This window comes from Etheostoma cragini, chromosome 16 (assembly GCF_013103735.1).
Source record: "Etheostoma cragini isolate CJK2018 chromosome 16, CSU_Ecrag_1.0, whole genome shotgun sequence".
Classification (NCBI taxonomy): Eukaryota; Metazoa; Chordata; class Actinopteri; order Perciformes; family Percidae; genus Etheostoma; species Etheostoma cragini.
Window position 1 is genome coordinate 11,076,952 of NC_048422.1, and position 21,189 is coordinate 11,098,140.

Here is a 21,189-nt window from a genome sequence, read left to right on the forward strand (position 1 = left end):
CAAAAAGAAATTTGACTTATGGGATCATCACCAATCTTTGTTCAATGTTTCTGATGGTAAATGAGCTGTAACATCTGTCAGTAAAAGCACTCAACGGGAGGCAATCAGAGGAGGGACCTGCACCTTTGTTTGTTTATTCTTTTATAGAATGACTGAGTGACTTACATGGTCTGTTGTTTTGAAAGTTTTGTGTTACACGGGGCATAGGAAAGATCTCGTTTAGAGTCACATGCTGTTTTTAATTAGGATTTTTTTTGTGCAGTTTGCATTGGCTATACGGTTATGACTTTAGTTGAAATATGATGAAATATGGTTCTTCTCTGCCCATTTCCTTTCTAACACACGATCACACAATGATAGTTACAGATGTGACACATGCTCTTGCAGTTGTGCATTACATATAGGATCAACCGAAAAAAGTCAGAGGTATAATTTGTTAGCGAGACAGATTACAAATTCTACCTGATTTATCAACGTGTCAGCAGTAAAGGCAATAGTAATTCACAGAAGGAAAATCCAGAGGTTGTTAATGTTAAATACGATCAGTGTGGTATGGGCTTTGCATTCCAGTTGGTACTTTCATGTCAGGTCAACTTTCATCATCAAACTGAAATTAGTGATTTCACTTTTTTCCCAAAGATCATTTCACAGAAGGAATGGCCTGTACTCTGCATGCAGCCATTAGCTGAAAGTGCTCCTCTCCTGTGAGGGGGGGGGGGGGAATACTGTAGACAAAGATGAATTGAAAAATATTAAAGGTACCCAGGATTTTGAGTGTATTGTTTGGAATTTTCTATGTTTTACTGTAAAAATCAAAACATAGTAGGCAGAGGAAAGCTATTTTGTGGATTGAATCACTTACCTCACATAGCTCACATCTCATTTATACCCTTAAATTGTGTTACCTGTCTTAACATTGCTCATGCACATCAGTCATACACAGACCTCTTTGACCTCCACTAGCACACAGTCACTCCTAAATCAAAGCATGAACTAACAAGTCAATTAGCTTTCTTTTCCTGTTGATATAACAAATCAATTAACTCTCATTTCCTGTACATCTAAAGAGTCTGTAAGCTCTGGTTTCCTGTTTATTTCCTGCAGGATCTACAAGCGCTGGCAGAGCAGCTGCCTTGTTTGTGACGGACCACATGCACACATCAAACATGTTCTAATAGCAGCCTTATCACAGCACATTAACCTCACATAAACATGCCATGCAACCTAGGTCACAGCAGGAGGGCAGCAAGTAAGTGTGTGTGTTTTTGTGTTTGTGTGTGTGTGTGTGTGTGTGTGTGTGTGTGTGCCCACCCACATATTTGTTCATGACAGCCAGAACACATGATTAGTGTATAGCTAATGACTCGTATAATAATTTGTCTTGAAATGACTTGTGACTTATTACATTATTATTTGTTTGGCTTTTGAATGCATTTTTTTATGATTAGATTAACATTTAGGAAAAAAACTCATGCCTGGGTATAGAGGTTGTGAGTAAGTGCAAGTGCAAAGTCCAAACACTTTGCGTTCTAACAACAGTTAGAATAAGCTAAAATGCTACGTAGAGCTCAGAGAAACTACAGTCAGGTGCAAATTATCTGCGAGATTGTCATTGCAAGTGACCACTTTCATATTGCACTTACTCATTTGAGGCATTGTTAATATGAAAACATTGATTATAGCAGCTTTAAAGCATCAAAATTCAAGGGATCACATATCACACAAAAATCCATCTTGGCAGGCTTAATGTAATGCATTTGTGTCTGAACAGCAGCAGACTGAACCAATCAGCGTCCAGGGAGGAGCTACTGCCAGCTCTGGGCGGGGTTTAGGTGTGTGTGACAGCTGTGACTGTTCTTTCAAAACAGTGGTGGACGTGATAGATGGAGGGTTCATTTAATCGCTCATCAGGTATTTTTTTTTAAAGTGCCTGCCCTTTCCCAAACAGTTTCCAATGATGGTACCTTAGATGGTTCTGTATTAAAAAACAACATCTGGCGCGTCAGGTTAGGTCAAGGTTAAGACTAAGTCATCACTGACTTCCCACCGGTTTGCATTTGGGCCAAGCATGAGCAATAAACTTTGATTTCATTCAAGATAAATATTTTAATGTTGTCATGATAATACTATTACAATCATCTCATATCATAAGTGAAATGTGAAAGACCTAAAGCACTGTGGCCTATCTGTGTATACATCCTTATGTATATAAAACTGAATTATTTTATGACCATCTTACGCATTTGAAATCATACTTGAAATCATTTGAAAAAACACATTTGGAAATCATAGTAACTGCAAAAATCTGAGGAAAAAATGTGGATGTTTCATATGGCCTACAGCAAAACTATAAAAGTTAAATAAATTAAACAAATGATCTATGTGAAAAAAACACATATGTAAGGAGAATCCTTTCAGCAGACACATACAGCAAAGCAAGTGATAACACTGATACACATAAGGTACAATACAATCATATGTCCCTTCCAAAATGTCAATTTAGTGAGAGACATGACATGGGCTATGGTGGTTAGTTCCTGATTTTCTTTTCAAAAATATACTGCATATCTATTTATATATTTATATAAACAACAACAAAACTTTTGATAATTTTAATTTTTTTATAATTCTAAAATACATCTATAATATTTAGAAACAATATGTACAACCCCCCCTCCCCTTTGCATTTATGCAACATTAAACAAATTCTTCTAAAATGGAAGAATAAATTACAGTCTGAAGAGAAAACCTCTGTTTGTAAGGCCAGGGGAGTTTAAGAGCTGATAGACCTTGTTTCACACACGCATGCACACATGTGCACGCACACATGCGCGCGCGCACACACACACACACACACACACACACACACACACACACACAACATATGGTTCTAGTTGTACTTATTGAAGGTATTTGATATTCAGCAATAGTTTCAGCCATGTTCTTGTGTTCATTCACTGAACAGTCACTTTAGTAAGATCTCACATTCACAGAGGTTTGAATGTTCGAATGAGTGTCTATTGTAACACTAAGGCAACTGACATGTTGTGTAATGTCAGAGAGATGTTCAATAACACATCCTGTTTGTGAACTGTTGCTTTGTCTTTCCGATGCGTTCTGTGTACCTGCTCCTGCTGGTTGTGTGTGTGTGTGTGTGTGTGTGTGTGTGTGTGTGTGTGTGTGTGTGTGTGTGTGTGTGTGTGTGTGTGTAAAATAACTGAAATCTTATGAAACCCTTATGTTCCAAGAAACCTAACGTTATATAAACTTACATGCTCATCAAGGCCTCAATTTGTAAGAGACATGTTCTATTGACATTATTTACCATTCAACACAAACTTTATCTTACTTAACATCCATGGAGTGTACCGTTACCCGATAGCTTGAACTGATTTCACATCCTTTCTCCATGCTTTTTTTCGTGAACAGTCTCCGAGTAACCACACTTTCGCAGTCTCCTCTAGGTCTTAGGATACATGATCAGACCTCGCTTTACATGAGATGATACATGAAACCACCCCATGTGAGAGTTTCTACTCATGAAGGCTGACTGTTTTTATACAGTCCAAACTAATGCTCCACTAGAGGAATGCAATCCAGGTCTGTGGGATCACTGTAAGCAATGTGCCGATGAAGACATACATAGATAGTAAGGACAGGGAGGTGGTTGACGCCGAAGACGTGGGTTGGTAGTTGTAGTGGCTGTGAACTCTGTCAGGTGGCTGCACAGTGATGTAACCGTTGATAATGCGAACCAGCGGGGGAGGTGGAGACTGGACCATAGTGCTGTGAAAACAAGACAAAAGAGTAGAAAAGACAAATTAGATTAAATAATCTCTTTGTTAATATTTTAAAGGCCCCCCCAAATTTATTCTCAACATCACCTTCTTGCTATGAGCGACAGGGGCAATCTTCTGCCAAAGTTACAAAAGTTTCCTCATGTTACCAGGTTGCCGTCAATCAAATGTGATGACTGTTTCACTCCATTCAACGGGTGATATCAGCGTTTATCAGTGTAATGGACATGGGTAACAAAGGGCCTGCTACACCTACTAGTATGTTCAGAAGGCAGTTATCATCTATTAATATGGTAGTATCTCCATTGGCGTGGTCTGGACCCTTTGGCTTTACTTTTTAATGCCCTGGAGTCCCGTTGTGAATTCAAACAAAACAATGGCTACTTGGTTAGATTTAGGCGAAAAATTGTGGTTTGGGTTAAAATACTTGCATTCATGGTGCTAGTTAAGAACGTCACTTTAAAAAAAAGGTCTCCCAAGTGAAAGTCCTGTGTCATGTTGTTTAATACTACTCCCTACCAGTGATGGGAATAAGGGCGTAATAAATAATGGCGTTACAAATGGCGTTACTTTTTTCAATACAGAGTATTCTAATTGATTACTCTTACCATCATAATAACGCCTTACCATTACTGTCGAAAAATGCAGTGCATCACTATAATAGAAGCTATTTCTTTCATCAAACAACCTTAATCTCTGAGCAGAGAGGCAAAGACGTTTTTCTTCCTTGGTTAGTGGGCCGTGCACGAAACTAGCGCTTAAATGCTTACGATTGGCTGAGGTAACGTAAAATTTAATGGTAATTCAATCAGAGGTAGAGTTGGGCGGGTGTTCAAAAGCACACATTGTAGGACACAACGAACAACACAAGGGAGTCGGTATGGGCGTTATGAAATCAAGAAGACGGGTAACTTTTCCTGCTGAAGATGTCCCACCGTGGTCAGAAAATAAGGAGGAGACACTTTGTTTCTCTTACTATGACTCTAGAGTTGCTACTCGCTACGAAGCTATTCACTGTCACTCATTTCTCCCGCTCTATCACACACACACACACACGCACACGCACACACATACGCACGCACACACACACTCATTTGTAACTGAGTATGTGATTTAGTTAATTTTTGGAAGAGGTATTGACCTAGATGGGTGATCCACGTGACCAATGGATAACAACCTACTGAGCCAAATAGAAGGTAAAGTAGTGCCCTACCGCCTCATATCTATGGTAGTGATAAGCAACTGATAACACCCAAATCGGCAGCATACCAACTCAATCCTCATGAGGCAGATTAGCTCAGTTTTGGACTGTTACAAAAACACCTAGTAGGGTGTCCTACCTTTAAATTTGATTGTTGTTTATTTCAACATGGCTATTTAACAAATAATAAAAATACTTCCAATTTGAAAACAAGTTTTCAGGGGTCACTAATGTAGGTCGGGAGCATAAACATTCCTTAATTGGGATTTGTATTGCAAAACCAGGTGTAAAGTTAGAATTAACATATTTTTTAAAAAAAAGGTTGCAACAGTGTAAACAAGCTGTGACCAATCATTTCTTTTGGGCTTAACTAAAAAATCCCCACATATTCTGGAGTCACAGTGGACTGGGTAAGACGTCATTATTTCCACGTCATGTTTTTTTTTTAACACGCTGCATACTGTTCTTTGTTTGCACTTCTAGGCTACTTTACTGTTCTTCGGCATTGAAAGGAAAATCATGGTGTATTCTACAGAAGAACAGGACTCTACATCCCCATAACATCCACAATTGCAGAGAAAATATGCAGACTGCAGGAAAAACAAAGGAAATATTAATGATGGTGAAGGCTACAAAGGAACATTTCTTGACAAAGGAATCCACTGATCCAGCACTGACCAATCAGCAGAGAATTTACAAATTATAAACTCCTGGGCGGTAAATCATTGATCAGCTCATGGCTGTAAACCAACAGCCAATCAGCCTAGTCTGCTTCTAGTCTTGTTTTCTAACAATATTATACATCCTATATGCTTCTCTTTATATTTCCTTTTCTAAACAAGTCTGGCAATTAAACAATTTCTGCTTTCCTGTTTGATGCAGAGACTGCATTGCTTATGTGGCTTTGGCTGGGATGAGGCCAGGCAAAACAAACACACAAGTTCCTGAAATCAGGAACTTCTCATACCAGTGGGCTGCAACATCATTACAGCACTCAATATTAAAGAAAGGGGATTGCAAGATAGTATTTTCATTTCACTGGCTCAACATAAAGAGAAATAAGTCTAAAAAACAAGAAATTCAATTATTTCCCAGCTCTAAATACGGTACATCATCAGTCCTCATCCTAAATCTGCAGACAAATGAAAGTGTGCTTAGGCTCCTTGGCTGAAGTAGTGACACAGTTGGAAAAGTTTGGAGGCTTAAGCGCCAGTCAAAATAAGATGGCTAAAATATGCTGTGTTAGAGTCAGTGATTGCAGAGAGAGAACAACCACACAAATAGGCAACAACACATAGATTCCAGTGACTAACTGTGCTCTCCAGAGTCAAACAGGAGTTTGTTAGCAGATTAAACTCTCTGGTAATGGTCAGTTTGAAATGCTGAGCTGAAATATTAAAATATTTTCCATCAAAAATGAATGCTGACTGACTTGCAGATACTTGGAGTAAATCATCTTTACCTTACATTGATTGATGTAAGGCTGTACTGCCTGAAGCTTCAGGCATTAGTTCTTAAATGCATTTTAGAATGGTAGATTATTTCAGACCAAGCAAAATCCTTATTTTCCGCAATGCTTATTTATTCAAAGTCTCTGTAAATAACTGAAGCAGATATTTAAAAATCCAAAATAATGAGGCATTTAAAAGAAGTTACAAAGCAGGTTTATTTGAGGTTTGAGGGCAAGAAGAGGCGTAAGGAAACCTCGCAAGCACATCGCTCTGTGGCCAAGCATCAAACACAACAGAGAACTGTGTCGCTGTACTTCTGTTTGTTGGACTCCCTCTCTCTCTGCCACCTTTTCAGACATTCAAATATACAAAGACATGCACCGTGTCTACTTTGTAACATGTGTACACAAACAGTCTGTTTCCTTTTCAGTTCAAAATACAGGGTCTCTCAGAATGAGAGAAAACATTTCTGCAGACATTAAGTACACAAACGTTCACAAACCTCCTCTGTTCCCTTGAAGAACAGAGGCAGCATGGTTGGACAGTTTTCCATAGTGTATACTGTAGAAAATACATATTCATATAGAGGTAAAAATCACTAGATTCTTATGAGCAGATTCCTGCACAGGTCCAATTTTGCAAACCCTTAACCGCAGGTTAGCTGTATTTATTGATTGAGAAATCACTGCCATAATTGTAGACTCAGGAGTCAGGAATTGCAGGACTCACGGTACACTCTACTGTTTGTATCCAACTTGTCATCTGCTAATTAAGAGAATGAAGCCACTTAGATCTGCTTACACTCTAAACCTATAGAAGAATTGTTGAGCTTTCCTAGCATCCAGTCTAGTAGACTGAACCACACAGAGAAACATGCTTGTTTTACATTATCCCATTCACCTGACTTTAGAAATGTGAACCACAGATTTCAAATACTCAAATGTTATGTGTGATGGTAGCCTATGGCTATGACAGGACCAGAGTTTATGTTCCTGTGTAAAGAACCCAAGTCTTTATCTATATAATGTTAATGCTAGCCATAGAAAAAAAGCTCTGGATGCGCACACTGGATGCGTCGTGAAAGCGTGTCAGCTGGGTGGCGTGTCCGTTTTTATTTTGGCTTCCATGTTAACAGGTTAGAGCTTATACACTGCCTGCGTGACATGCACGTCTCATGCGGGGCTCGAGCCATCCCAAAAATGCATGTGAATGCTAGGAATAGAACCAACCTATTTTTCCCGCGACACGCGAATAATGACTTTATTTGATTGAAGACCTCGACCTTTGGGCTAATGCTTGTGCAGTTAATTAAATTTCCTTAATGGTAGGGTCAATAAGGTCAATGAGACAGTCATGTACAAATGTAAATGAAAGGAAGCTGTTTTGAAACATAGCTGTAATATATACAGTATGTATTTGTAAAAAACAATTAGTCAGTGAGGGGTTGGCTGAAGGTGGCTCAGTGGTTTGCTCTGTCTCCTCACAGCTAAAAGGTCCTAGGGCATTTTTGTTTGACATTCTCTTTGTGCTTGAGTGGGTTTTCTTCAGGTGATCTGGTTTCCTCCCACAGTTGAAAGATGTGCAGGTCAGGTGAACTGGAAACTCTAAATTGCCCGTAGGTGTCAATGAATGTCTGAGTAAATGTGTTGGCCTTGTAATAGATTATAGGTCTTCGCCAATGCATGCTGGAATAGCCTCTAACTCTGAGCAGCATAAGTGCAAGCAGATAATTAAAGTAGTGTCCAATTAACATTTTTGCTTCCTTCACAAATGCACAAGCATATCCACGACAATATAACATTTTGCCATCACACCAAACTAAAGTAAGTTTCTACATGGCACACCATACCTTGTGCAGATGTCTCCTTTTTGTCTGAAAGGTGAGCTTGTTTTGTTGTCCGGTTAGTCTCTGCCTGGAGCTACTTTGAGACCAACTCCGGATACTTAGTAAGAATTCCCAGGCAGCTACTTTCACATCCGAGACACTTATACCAGCTACGAACTAGTCTGGACTCATACCACACTGCAGGGAGTTTATTTTTGTGTGTGTGTGTGTGTGTGTGGTGAAATGTGGGCAGACTGCATGAAGAGTAAGCTGATGTGATATGCTGGCTGTTTGAGCCTGCGGCATCACACCAGGAAGTGACAGTTCTATTCTATAGACAGGTGGAAAGACTGCATTTCACACTTCCAGTTTCCCCTCTCTCCTCTCACATCCTCTGCCTTTCTTGTCGCAGCATTTCCTGTTAAACCCATTTCTTTTCTCTCACCTTTCCTACATTCATCATCATCCCCCTTTGTAGCAAAGGAGACAGACATTGATGTCATTGATGACAGAAGTATTTAAGAAACAAGACACCCTGTACCCTTATCCTTTCAACCCCCTCCCTGTCCTCTTACCTCTCCTCGATGCGAACCCAGAGGTCATTAAAATGCCGGTGCCGCTGTTTCTTCGGCTTGTTCCTCCTCTTTTTCTTCAGCATTTTCCTCTCTGCTTTCTCCAGCAGTTCCAGGCTATCCGATGGAAGAAGCATGTGGGGTAACAGATCGTCCTCCAGGGGACGCCCCTGATCGTCCTCTTTGTAGGGGAGCTCGTGGAGGAACGGCTCCAAAAGAGGGGCCTCATCATGGTCTCCTGACCCTGGCGAGTCAGGTCTGGATGATGATCTCCTAGAGGGTGCACATCACAGGAACATGAGATACGTTTGAAAGAAAAAAGTAGAAAGAGATTATATTGTTACAGCATGTGCTGTTTAAACCTAACAGTTAAATGTGACCTGGGATGTCAACATGTGGGACTTGACTTATCTTGCCCACATCAAATTGTGAATAATTCTGGAATAAAATGTCTTCTATAGAACTAGGACCTGCGGCAGATTTGTAAATTCAGCAAAGACTGTAAATTTAAGATTTGTGTTGTTAGCATGCAAATTACAGCACACAAATGTAAGTCTCAGCAATAATTGGTTTTCTCTATGTTTTTGTGTCTGTGTCAATGGGGTGCATGGTAAATGAAAGTGAATCTTTGCAACATTCCAAAATGGGGCAAATTCATGTCAATTCATAATATAATTTGGTTTGGAGAGATCGGCTAAGCCACCTCACGTGGAATCCTCCACTATAAAACTTTTAGATATCAACTGCCTGTGAGTATTAGATCCTGGACAAATGGATTCATGGCAGAGAATTTGTAATACTGCAGGAGTGGTTTCTGTGGACAGTGTGATACATTTTGTTTTTTTTCCCCCTCTTTCGCTGGGACTCTGCCTTTGGAATCCACTGTAAAGGTTGTAAATCCAGCCTGACTACAGCTGCCATTCTCCACGAAGGGGCAAGCTACAACATTTTCACAACTACAGATAATCAAATTCTAGATTTCCTTTGAGGAGAGGAGTGGAGAGGAGGAGAGGAGAGGTGAGGAGTGGAATTCCTGCTATGTAAGAACAGAAAGCTGTTGACTTTCCAAGATCTAACATGCAATCTAACAGAAAACATATCCACAATTTTTTGGGAAAAACAAAATAATGTAACGGACTGGAAAGTATCAGGGCAAACCCAAAACTCATCTTTTGAAATAAAAAAAGTCTTGCTTCTTAAGAGATGCTGGTCGCATCTAATGAGGTCAGAAACTATCTTCTTGAATCATCATACATCTCAGGCTTATAAACCGGCAGCAAACACAGAGTTGGTGTGGGAAAGTAGATTCACTCATTCATTCACTGACACACACAAGAACACAGATCTGCACTGAGATAGCCACCCACACAGCGTGCTATGGTAGGCTGCACTACATGCTTCACAGCAGGAGCTATGAGCTCTGCTCATGTTGGCCTTTTCAACAACACTTCATTGGTGGCCGGCGGGGATTTCGTCAGATTTATCTGCACTACAATCTACATAGTGAGGAAAAAATAGAAAGCCCCAGTGAATAAGGGACATCACTAAGCATGCTTTTTCCCTTAAACTAAAACAAACACAAAAAAACTTGTATTTTGTATTTTTAAGTACATTACTGCTTGCAGGAAATGTATTAAATGCATTTTAATGTAATTGATCATGTATTTGCTTTACACTTAATATTCAGAATAGTACTGTATGCCTTTGAGTGGATCTGATTTACAAAACATATATAGCCTCTTTGGCTGCAGACACATTTTGAATCTTCTCCCTTAATCGTTGCATTTTTCCACACAGCGGCAGGGTGCAGTAAAGTTACTTACCTTGCTGAGAAGTTTGAGGTGCGCGTCTTTTTTTGATAAATATCAATAAATAATCAGGGCTTTTTGCTGTTTCCTGTGACTGCTTAACAGAAATAGCCTGTCTGTGTTTTGCTAGTTGAACACTCCTCATGTGAAGTGGCAGCAGTACAGTAAGTTAAAATATCTGATACAGCATTAGGACAGTAAACATTGGAAATGAAATTGAGTGTGGGAATGGTGGACGACACCACTTACAAAGAAAATTTAATTTGTGGAAAGGTAAATAACTTGAATTGCTATTACTGGAACTTGATTTCATGAAAATCTCAAGGATTCTAACTTTAAAGCTCATAGCTAATGGATCAACTTAACAATAATAGTTATAAGAATATACAAATGGTAACAAGACATTGCAAATTACTGCTGTTAAATAACTAAAATCATGATGAGGTGATGAAACACATTGTCATGTTTAGGGACACTTAGAGAGACAGTTATAGAGTACTCCAAAATGTTTTGAAGATTCTCCGGGAAAAGGAGAATCCCTCAACAGATAATTACTGAGGTGCTGTTTTTTTTAATTTGCAGACACCACATTTCTCACAAAGGCCAAAGCAGAACTTAAACATCTGTTTTGGGTCAGCAAATGAACACAGACCAACTATGGAATTGTGCTTACTTGGAAAAAGATTTGCCATTTGAAATCCATTCAGTGAAAAAATTGAAGGAAAACTATATTCCTGTCAGGGCCATGAGGCAGCGGTTGCCCTGTATAATGTGGCTGTGACAGGAAACCTTACACCCATTTAAGTGATAAAATATGGCCTATGGAGTTTTATAGACTAGTGTTTTCAGAAGAAATCATAATGTGCAACAACTATGGCGAAACGTTACACTGTCTGCTTAGTTCTTTATCTGTCATCTCTGTATTTCTCACTTTTTCTGCTATTTTCTTGGTCAGTCTCTCTACCTTCTCTTATTTCTCAGACACTTCATCTGCTTTTTATAGAAAAATATTACTCAAATGTATCTTATCTTGTAAATTACCTAACCCAATATTCCTTTCATTAGAGATAATTTTAAAGTTGATTTTAAGATTTTGAATGGTTGTGTGTAAAATGTAAAGTCTGTCTCATCTAAAGCCTTTTTTTTCATTTTAATGGCAAATATAGCAAACACTACTTTGTAATTTGAAGGATTTACAGTGAAGGATTGTTGGCAGTTTGTTGCATAAAAGTATATGTAAATGATTGATGAAGTAAATGATAAGAAAATCATAATTTTGATTTAAGGAGGACAAATTGCAGTAATTTTGTGTGTGTGTGTGTGTGTGTGTGTGTGTGTGTGTGTGTGTGTTTGTGTGTGTGTGTGTGTGTGTGTGTGTTAAAGGCTATTTGAGCAGTAAAGTTACCTGTTTACTGGCTGCCCAGCAGGGGTGTGCTCCACCTCATATCCCTGGCGACGAAGGACATCAATGACTGTGCTGTTGCCGAGAAAGTGACCTGCGACCAAAAAAAAAGATGGATGACATCCACTTCTGAACTTCTAATGATAAAGGGCTGCAAGTAAATTGAAAAAAGACATTTACTACCCTTCTAAGTGCACTGTTTCAGAAGATCAAATGTGTAATCAAATCCTGTTCCAAGATTTTAATACAGAAATAAAGGTGATGTAACTTTGGAGCTGGGAGGCAGTTAGCCTTGCTTAGCATAAGAAGAGCAATGTGTTAATTTGTGACTTTAAAAGTTGTCAATAGTTGTAATGTTGGACTTTGGACAGAGTTAGGCTAGGTGTTTCCCCTGCTTTCAGTCTTAATGCTTAGCTATGCTAATCCCCTTACAGCTTAAGCTTTGCATTTTACACACAGAAAAGTGAATTTTTTTGCCAAAATATTTAACTGTTCCTCTCTCCTCACGCCCTTCCATACTTCTGCTGTCTCCTAAACACTTTATGCTCGGCTTTTCTTTAGATGCAATTTCCTACTTTTACACCTTCCGTTTTGCACCCTTTCCGTTCATCATCACCTCTTCTCATCTTTTTCCTCAGCTCCTTTCTTTTCAGGGTCTATCCTTTGTTTCTTTTCTCTTCACCTCGTTATCTCTCTTCCTGTATCCTTTATCATTCTTCATCCTCCCCCCTTTCATATCTACCCTCTTTTCTTCCCTCTCCATTTTCATCTACGTTCTCCTCCTTTCTTATCTCTAACTTCCTCTCTTCTCCCTCTTCCTCTCGTTCTCGCTCTGACCCTCTCAACTACATAAAGTGGGGTCATTGAGGCTTCAGGTTGCCATGTCAAGAGGTCTCCATTCTCCCCCTCACTCTGACAAGGGGGAGCAGGGGCCCATTGTTTGGGCCTTCTCAGCCGTGGCACCACGGAGCTGTGTAAACAATGAACCCCGCCACTTTAATCTGGCCAAGAGCCATCGATAGAGAGAGGTTGGCCTCGATGCACTATGGGTGCCCTGGTGGTGCCCCATCTCTCTATCTAACAAATAGGTCTCGGTTAAAACTATGTCCCACAAAGTAATGGCCATGGAAGATGACTAAGGGGGTGCTACTGAAAAACGCAATGAGCAAATATTTGATCTGGCAGGGTAACAGAATTTGATCAACTTTAATTTAGAAATTTAGAATAAAGCTTGGTGGACCTTTTAAAAATGGACAAGCTTTATACATGCTTTTAACTTGTATTTGGTCTGTTTCCAAAGTTACTGAAGTTACTGTTTTTGAGGAGTGAGGGTGCCTTTTATCTGAATTGGGCACCTCTCTAAATCCTCTAAGAGCTCCCGGGGGAGGATAACCAACAGTTCCCATGCAAAAGAGACATGCATTTATTTTATACTATGCTGAAATCATTATCAATACAGGTGGTCAGTTATATGAATACCCAGCAGCTCTTAAACTCTCAATGGGAGTTGGAAAGCAGACAGAGAGACAGAGTTTCCCAGCCTGCCCACGTTTAGAAACAACTCAGTGTGATTTATGTGAGTTTATGTCAGAGGATTAAGGTGGGACAAATGGAGCTGTTCGGCACAATGTAGGGCCACAGAAGGGTGGGCGGACAACAAAACTTCAAAGGCGGACACGCATTCAAATACGTACACACACACAAAGTCTAATGGGAGGTAAACCATTAATTCTGACATGTCCCCAAAGGCTTTAATGTGATGTTAGGAACTGAATTTGAAGAGTCGGAAGAAAAAACAACAGTGCTATGCTATGGTTGAGATTAGAGAAGATATTACCATAATCATGTGGCACAACTAAAAGAAAACTCAAGAAAAGGTTACAATGTGTTTGAGAATTTGACATAACAAATCCAAACCCCAAATCTAAAAATTAAAAAGAAGCTTTTTTTATGGGATCATGATATCATATAAAAACAACGTCTTCCAAATGGTGGATTTCCTTCAGCCAGTATGTCCTTTAGCAATATCAAAGCAAATCATAGAACCTACATTACTGGAACATATTTTTACTGCAATTCCAGGTATATAAAAAAAAAGTATGGCTTTGAAGCAACCACCATGCTGCATCATTTCAAATGATGACTACAACAGTCCACCTTTAAAAGAACATATCTTATACTTGAAAAAGGGCCAAACATGCAGCTTGCCGGAGCGCTAAAGTCATGGAATTACAAACAAAAAACTAAATTCAGACACCTTTGATTAAAAATGATTGATGCCCCGGAAAAAGGCAGAAAGTACTAACAGAAAATTACGTTTTAGAAGGTCTGCATTTTCCTGAAATGAGGCCTCATGCATGATGTAGCCTTTGGCAACTGGCATGAACTTTGGGGCCTAAATACGCCAGGTGATTTGTGACAACTGCCTCTCTCTGTTTCTCTCTCATACTGCTACTAATTGGTACCAAGCATTACATTAGTCTTTTTTTCTGTCCGAAATAAGGAATCCCATACTTATTTGTATGGTATAACCCAATGTCATAACCAATGTCTGAAATTTCTAATGTATGTATGATGTGTATAATGTAGAAGCGCATGCTTTTTATTTCCACCCTTTTTCTCTTAGTTTTAATTGAGGCTCTTTGTCAATGAACACTTTTCCTCGGCCCATAGAGGTGAATTAATTTTCTCTGCAAAATACTATAGAAAACTAATTAAATAGTAATCTTGGTTTTATGACGGGCATCAACGTCTGGGTAAGAGAGTACATTTTTGGAGCTTTGGGACCCCCGCACTGACTCACTGCAGACAGAAAAAACTTTTTTTTTACTTTTCTTCTTTAATACTTCCACATTTGTTTCTAAACAAAAAACACATGATAATTGTAAAAATGCTGATATTTTGGCGAGCTCGTGAAATATTTTGGCATTCTTTTGTGCTGCATTAAGTTTGGTTCTGCGTTGCTGTTTTCACAGATGTTTCCGTTGCATGTCTTTGTTAAGCATGTTGACTCACTAAATCACCATCGCTTTTTCTAGTTATTGGTTGTTTCACAACAACTATAAATAAAACATTTCTTCTTACCCCAGCTCTAAATAGTTGTAGTTTATTTTAAATTCTTTGATCATTCTACTGAGTATACTTTTACTCTCTTCACTATTTAACTTCCATAATCCAATTCTAATTGTTTTGATCTGAGATTATTACAGGTTTCCACCTTAAGGCCCAACACGTGTCACTTCAGTTTAGCTCTATATTCCCTCCATAAGAAATAGTAGCAGTCACATTCATTCATGTTCCTACTAACAACAGGCCAGTGGCCCATGTTTGGGCCCCACCCACAGGTTTAGAAGCACACTTCTGGAGATCTGGGACATTTGACATATATTTCCACAGATTATTTATCTGGGCAAATTTCATACATTTTAAATCTATGAAATGGGCCAACATATGTACATCAATGCACAATGTGTAGACTGTATGTCTTTCCAGCAGCACTTAGAGAAGGGAGATGGTAGAGATAAAGACCAGGGACAGACCTGAAAGCCCTCATTCACAGCTAACTCCTTACATGCTGCGACATTCATACATGTGATTTAGAGGGTCACAGATTAGCTCATGTCACGGTTATAGAAACTTTCTGAGTTTGTATATGTTTACTGAACGTTTTCATGAAGTGACAGCTTCTATAACAGTCTATACATGTCTACCATTTAGAGGAAACACAATTGCTGCCTGGATTCAGGAAGTGAGACGTTCTTACTGCACACAATTTGTAAGAAAGAATTTGCATCAAGCGGTATTTCAGACTGGACGAGCTGCGAAGATAGCTCAGTTCACAACAACAAAACACACAGATCACTTTAGTGAGCTTTCCATTCAGAATCGTATTGGCCATTTTGGCGTCTTATGCTCGCCATCCACTCAAAACGTAACGTTACTACTCTTTGGCCAACTCGCAAGCCCAAACAAGTGTGTGTGGCGTGCCTGTAGATTTGTTTCCGGTCTAGCTAGATCCGGTGTAGTGTTGTAGTTTTTCTAACGCTAGTGGCTTTTTTTTTATTTAAAAAGTTTGCTTGGCCAAAAATAATGTTAACCTCGCAATAATTTTTTTTAACAATTTGATGGTTTTGTGTTAACACCGTTATTAGCGCGTTTAACTGACAGCACTAGTTTTTAAAAATGTCTTTTGTGAGATACTTTTACATAGCTACATGGCTGACAATAATTACTATTGTATTACAGTATTGCCTTTAATCAGAATGAGGAACACTGATTTTTGTATGATTGTATCCACTTGACAACATAAGTACTTAATGTAAAAGAGTGACTGTAAGTGTAAGTCAGAAAACAGATTTGTAGTTAAGTTGAATAAAACTTTCTGCACACCTGTACTCAGGGAGAGGAACCCCAGATGAGAACCTTGGTGGTATCCGTCCTTAGAAAGACATCAAGTTTCTCCAATCAGCAGCTCAAATTATTAGAACATATGGTAAGCCTTAAACAGCGTTCCTTTTCCATACACATCAATATTTACATTACAACTTGTAACCAGCCCAAGGAGCACTTCTCATAACATTACAGCACGTTGGATAAACAAACGCTACAGGCAGCACTGAGGCCATTCTGCCCCTTATAGCCACTGCTAGCTTTTTATGTATACTTCTTCCCTGCAAGTCAGCTGGTGGCAGCAGCCCATCATCACCACTACTAATACCTGGATGAAGCCTTTTATTGATGAAGATGACAGGGAGGTGTTTGCTACCTTCTTCAGTCTTTAGCATACAGTGCTTTTGTTTGTTACTTTGTGGAAGTAACTATTACTGGAAATGACAAAAAGCAACAAACGTTGGCTTGAATAAACCTTGCAACTGGCCAATTTTTCAGGCTTTTTCTTCTTGTGTAGATATTTGACACCTTCAGTGGTTTTAGTAACGTCAATTGTGCATAAATTACACAGGCAAGAAGACAGATTTTAAAAAGAGAGGGTCAAGCTATTCAAACTATTGTCAAAACTAGATAATAGACGGTAGAAGTAAAGGATTTTACATTTCTAGGACAGTGGAAGCAGCCAAAGATTTTACTGGAAAAATCTGTGTTTTGGCTCACCGAGATGCAAACAGTCAAGTAAAACCTTGTCTTTAACAGTTAAGGAGATGCAGTCATCCATAAAAGTGACACGCATGTCAAAGACAAATAACAGGAAAATTATTGGTTATCCACCGGCATAAAGATCACATAGTCATCCTGGTGTTTTGCAAACAATGCCAGCTCTACATGAACACACATATCAAGTGTCTGGAAAAACAGGCTGTGCTTACATAGCACTTCTTCTTATCCCTGGGTAAATCATAATGTTTTATGTCTTTGATGGACAGTCCATTACTGCCTGTACTAAAGCTAAACCATATTATCAGTTAAGTACAATTTGCTTAAAAGAAAAAGAGACAATATGATTAAATACTGTCGGCTGGTTGAGAGTAATTACATGTGGTAGCATTTTTATGGAGTAAATCAGTATTTACTTCATCGTTCTTTAATCACTTGTGGTAAGATACGTTCATATTTTCATAGCATTCAACACTGCATTCACATACTGTATTTTTGGACATTTTGATAATGGTATGTTTTATTCATTTTAAGAAAACTTATGGCAGTGATAGAGTAAAAGTCAGGGGATTGCCGAAGTCAATATGATTTATCCTCCATGAATATACAAAATTTCAATCCATCAAATTGTTGTTTAGATATTTCAGTACGGACCAAAGTGGTGAACCCACCGACCAACCGACACGGGCATCCCTAAAGCCACACTGCTAAAAATGTTAGAAGGCGACAGGAAGACAGGAATTTTAGCAGAGAAGCATCAAAGTGTTTTATGTTAAGAGTTCTTGTTACCCACAATTCAATTACTGGATAGCAGCAGTTAATGTTGTGTTTTTAAGTCAAACTTTGATAATGTACTGTATGTAACATAGCCAACTTGTGGTGTCGAGCCCTAAAAGTCTCTTAATGTTAATATAATTTTCATCCTAGCAGGCACCAAGATTCTTTACCACTGGATGGGCCTTGGAAAAATAGTTTAAAAAATAGATGTTTTCGCCTGGAATCAATTTAGTATGATGTAACTTGCAACTATCTGTTTTCATTTGGATCCACACTGCCTGCAGGATAAGGATGCTCTTAATTTAATTGCAGTGGGGAAAACCAAGATATGTTTGGTTAAATGTGTCTGTACACAAGCTCACAAATCCAGCTTTTGTCACTGGAAAAAAATAATTTTGTCATTGGTTAAAAGTAGTCCAAATCCTACGTCACATTAAGTTGATGTCTAAATCTGTTGCGTCTCTCAATCCTCCCTCCTCTTATAAAAAGAAATCATACACATTAAAAACAAATATGATTTAGACCACTTGTGTGTATAAGGAATAAAAAATAAAAAGAGATTTAGAACCAGAGTAGCCAATGTGAGTTTGAAACTATTGACTGAGCCAAACTAAACTCCACATGTTGTTTTAGTGCTTCTGCTGCTCAGTCATTAATGACCTACTGTATGGGCCTTGTTTCTGAAAATGATGTCATAATTTCCCTGTCAATGAAAATGAAAAATATTTATTTTTGAGAAAACCTTTAGACAATCCACTAGGTCGTGGATAAATAAAAAATTGCAAGGGGAGTTGGCATGGCTAAACAAATCATCTGTATATTTGATTTAATCTTCAGTTCAGTTTGATTTTAATTCATTTATGGTGAGTTTCTGTGCATTTCTTTCTTTGTTAAGCACCTTTTAAACTGTCTTTACCCGGCATGCATGGTACCCTTTTCTTCAGCAAAAACTCAACTGTAAGTCTGACAAGTCATTTTATTAATTTTGATAAAGTATAAAGCGACCAGGAACCCAAATGTCAAGAAAAATGACAGATGCCTAAGAAAAGGAACACATTTTTTTGTGATAATAACTCAAAATATCATCATTACAGTACCGTTCAGAAAGGTTGTAAAAAACTTTTTTGACTTTTATACACATATAAAACTTTTAATAAAGTTTACATTTAGGTAAAGTTACTTCACCCCAACACCTTTCTGTTAGCCTAGAGATCTATCGGCAGAAAATGTCTGTCTAGCACCTCTGTTGGTTTACGAGTTGGAAAAACCACACACTATAGCCTGGCCAATCACATCGTTTATAGAGTCGATGGGTGGGCCTAACATAATGACGGCAGAGTTGCAACGGTTTGGCGTGAATTCCCTGCCCGCAAACAGCGGTCTTTCAAATCGGCTTTGGCTGTGACTCTGGAAGACTTAAAGTTACGTTTTTCTTTGAGAAAAGAAAAAAAGAACAGCACTGAAGTCATTCTTAAAAAAGGAAGATGTGTTTGGAGTTTTGTTGACTGGATACGACAAAAGTTTAGTCTATCAACTAGCGTTGCTCTGGTTGGTTGTAGCGCTACCCTGTTGCGTGCAGAGGGATTTTGAAAGACAACCGTTTATCCCGCCCCTCGGATTGAGCCCTGCCAATGGGGAGTTCCCAGACCCAACATCTTGATGATGTGTGTCTGGCTTGTCAGTCTACCCTTTTGTGCCTTTTTATTTAAAGTTTATGTATGACTGTAAATCACAAAAAAAAAAATGATTCATTCATGATGATTTTCATTGTCTACAGACATGAATGAGATGCTGTGAAACCCCCATTTACACTCTTAACTGGTTTTCTCAGCTTGTCTCTACGTAATATATGATATGTTTAAAGTAATTTTACTATAAATAAACCAGGCTCAGTGTATTCAAAGATTATTCCTGAGGGTTATATTATATTTTTACGCAATTTATTCAAATTTGATCAAACATACTAATCTTTATTTGAGATGCTGGAAGTTTTATTGATTTGTTATGAGTGTTTAGTGATGGTCTACTAAACATTTGGGAGATATACTGTATTTAAACATAGGAGCAGTGATGTGATTTCAAACAATAAAATGCATTTCATAATCTGTTATGACTTCCTCAAAGGTCAAAAAGTTTAAAAATCATTGTTATAATTATTGGCAACACTTAAAACATAACTTATCCTGAGAATCGGACAGCTTTTCTATTTGAATTCTTCCATTATATGGTTCTGAATGGAAGATACCAGTGATATGAGAAAGCTGTGATAAAAGACAGCTGTGATATGGTTGTGTGAATATGAAAGACATAAAGCCAAAAGCACAAATACACCTCTGCTCCATGACATAAGCCTTTCTTAAACCAAGCGCAAAAATGCTTACATCTCAATCCCACCCAAAACATTTCTCTTTGGATTTCTCTCAGCCATGGTGAGACGCAAACTTCACAAACTGAATTCAACCGGTCATTCCTTTATTGTAAAAGTGATACCAATCGCTATAGACAGGCATAGGCGTTTGAAGAAGACATGGAGAGAAGAAAAGAGACAAGCAGCAACAACAGACGGGACGCAGACATAAAAAACACAAGACAATTCAAGACAGACAGAGGCAGAGACGAGAGAGCGTAATAAGCGCTGATGTCAATTGCAGAATTTAACATGGAAGAAAAACAGAAGAACAGACAAAGGAAAAGGGCATGCAAAACAACACAGGAATGTTAAGTCGTCAGATGCCAGACTGTGATAGTCGGGGATAAGAGTATCCTTTAAGGCCTTCAGTTGTTCTATTGACTATGTAGACTGTATTTTGACATGGTGCCCATGTAAAGTCTGCCATACAGAACAGGAGTGGAGCCGGGGCTGCTTGAAGTGGTATCTCCATTCGGCATGCAGCTTTACCTACCATTTCCAACGCTAAACCATGTAGACTGGGTGAAAAAATTCAAATCTTTGACGAGATGTAAGTTAAAGAACTTCTCACCTTTTAAAATATTATAACAGAAAACTTTAAACATACAGTGGTTGTGACAATGGCAGAGGAAAAGTGAGTCTTGGCTTTCTTGACTTCCACCTCATGTAACTTTCATAAATGACCTTGGGCTAATTTATTTTCTCAAAGTGACTAATGTCACTGCCCCAGACAAATATTTAGGACTGATGTTCTGTTAAAAATAATCCAAGTGAAATTTATCATGGATAGTATTTGGGGGAATGTGACAGGAATGTTGGGAGAGGCGTTTTGTTTAG

At 38.6% G+C, this 21,189-nt stretch overlaps 1 protein-coding gene and 1 long non-coding RNA gene across 2 annotated transcripts in view; one reads left to right on the forward strand and one right to left on the reverse strand.

The window, feature by feature from the left end:
• Positions 1 to 2,092: 2,092 nt before the first annotated feature.
• trabd2a (TraB domain containing 2A) overlaps positions 2,093 to 21,189 on the reverse strand; it is a 58,850-nt gene continuing 39,753 nt past the window's right edge. Inside the window, exons 5-7 of the mRNA XM_034896765.1 lie at positions 12,060 to 12,150; positions 8,850 to 9,119; positions 2,093 to 3,786 (exon numbers count right to left, since the gene is read on the reverse strand). Of these exons, the coding sequence (XP_034752656.1) occupies positions 3,582 to 3,786; positions 8,850 to 9,119; positions 12,060 to 12,150 (566 nt within the window). The 3' untranslated portion in view covers positions 2,093 to 3,581. The remainder of the gene's footprint in view (positions 3,787 to 8,849; positions 9,120 to 12,059; positions 12,151 to 21,189) is intronic.
• Positions 3,126 to 19,628, forward strand: LOC117959552. The gene is made up of 3 exons (XR_004659962.1): positions 3,126 to 3,137; positions 7,998 to 8,005; positions 19,320 to 19,628. It is a non-coding gene; the product is annotated as an uncharacterized LOC117959552 (long non-coding RNA).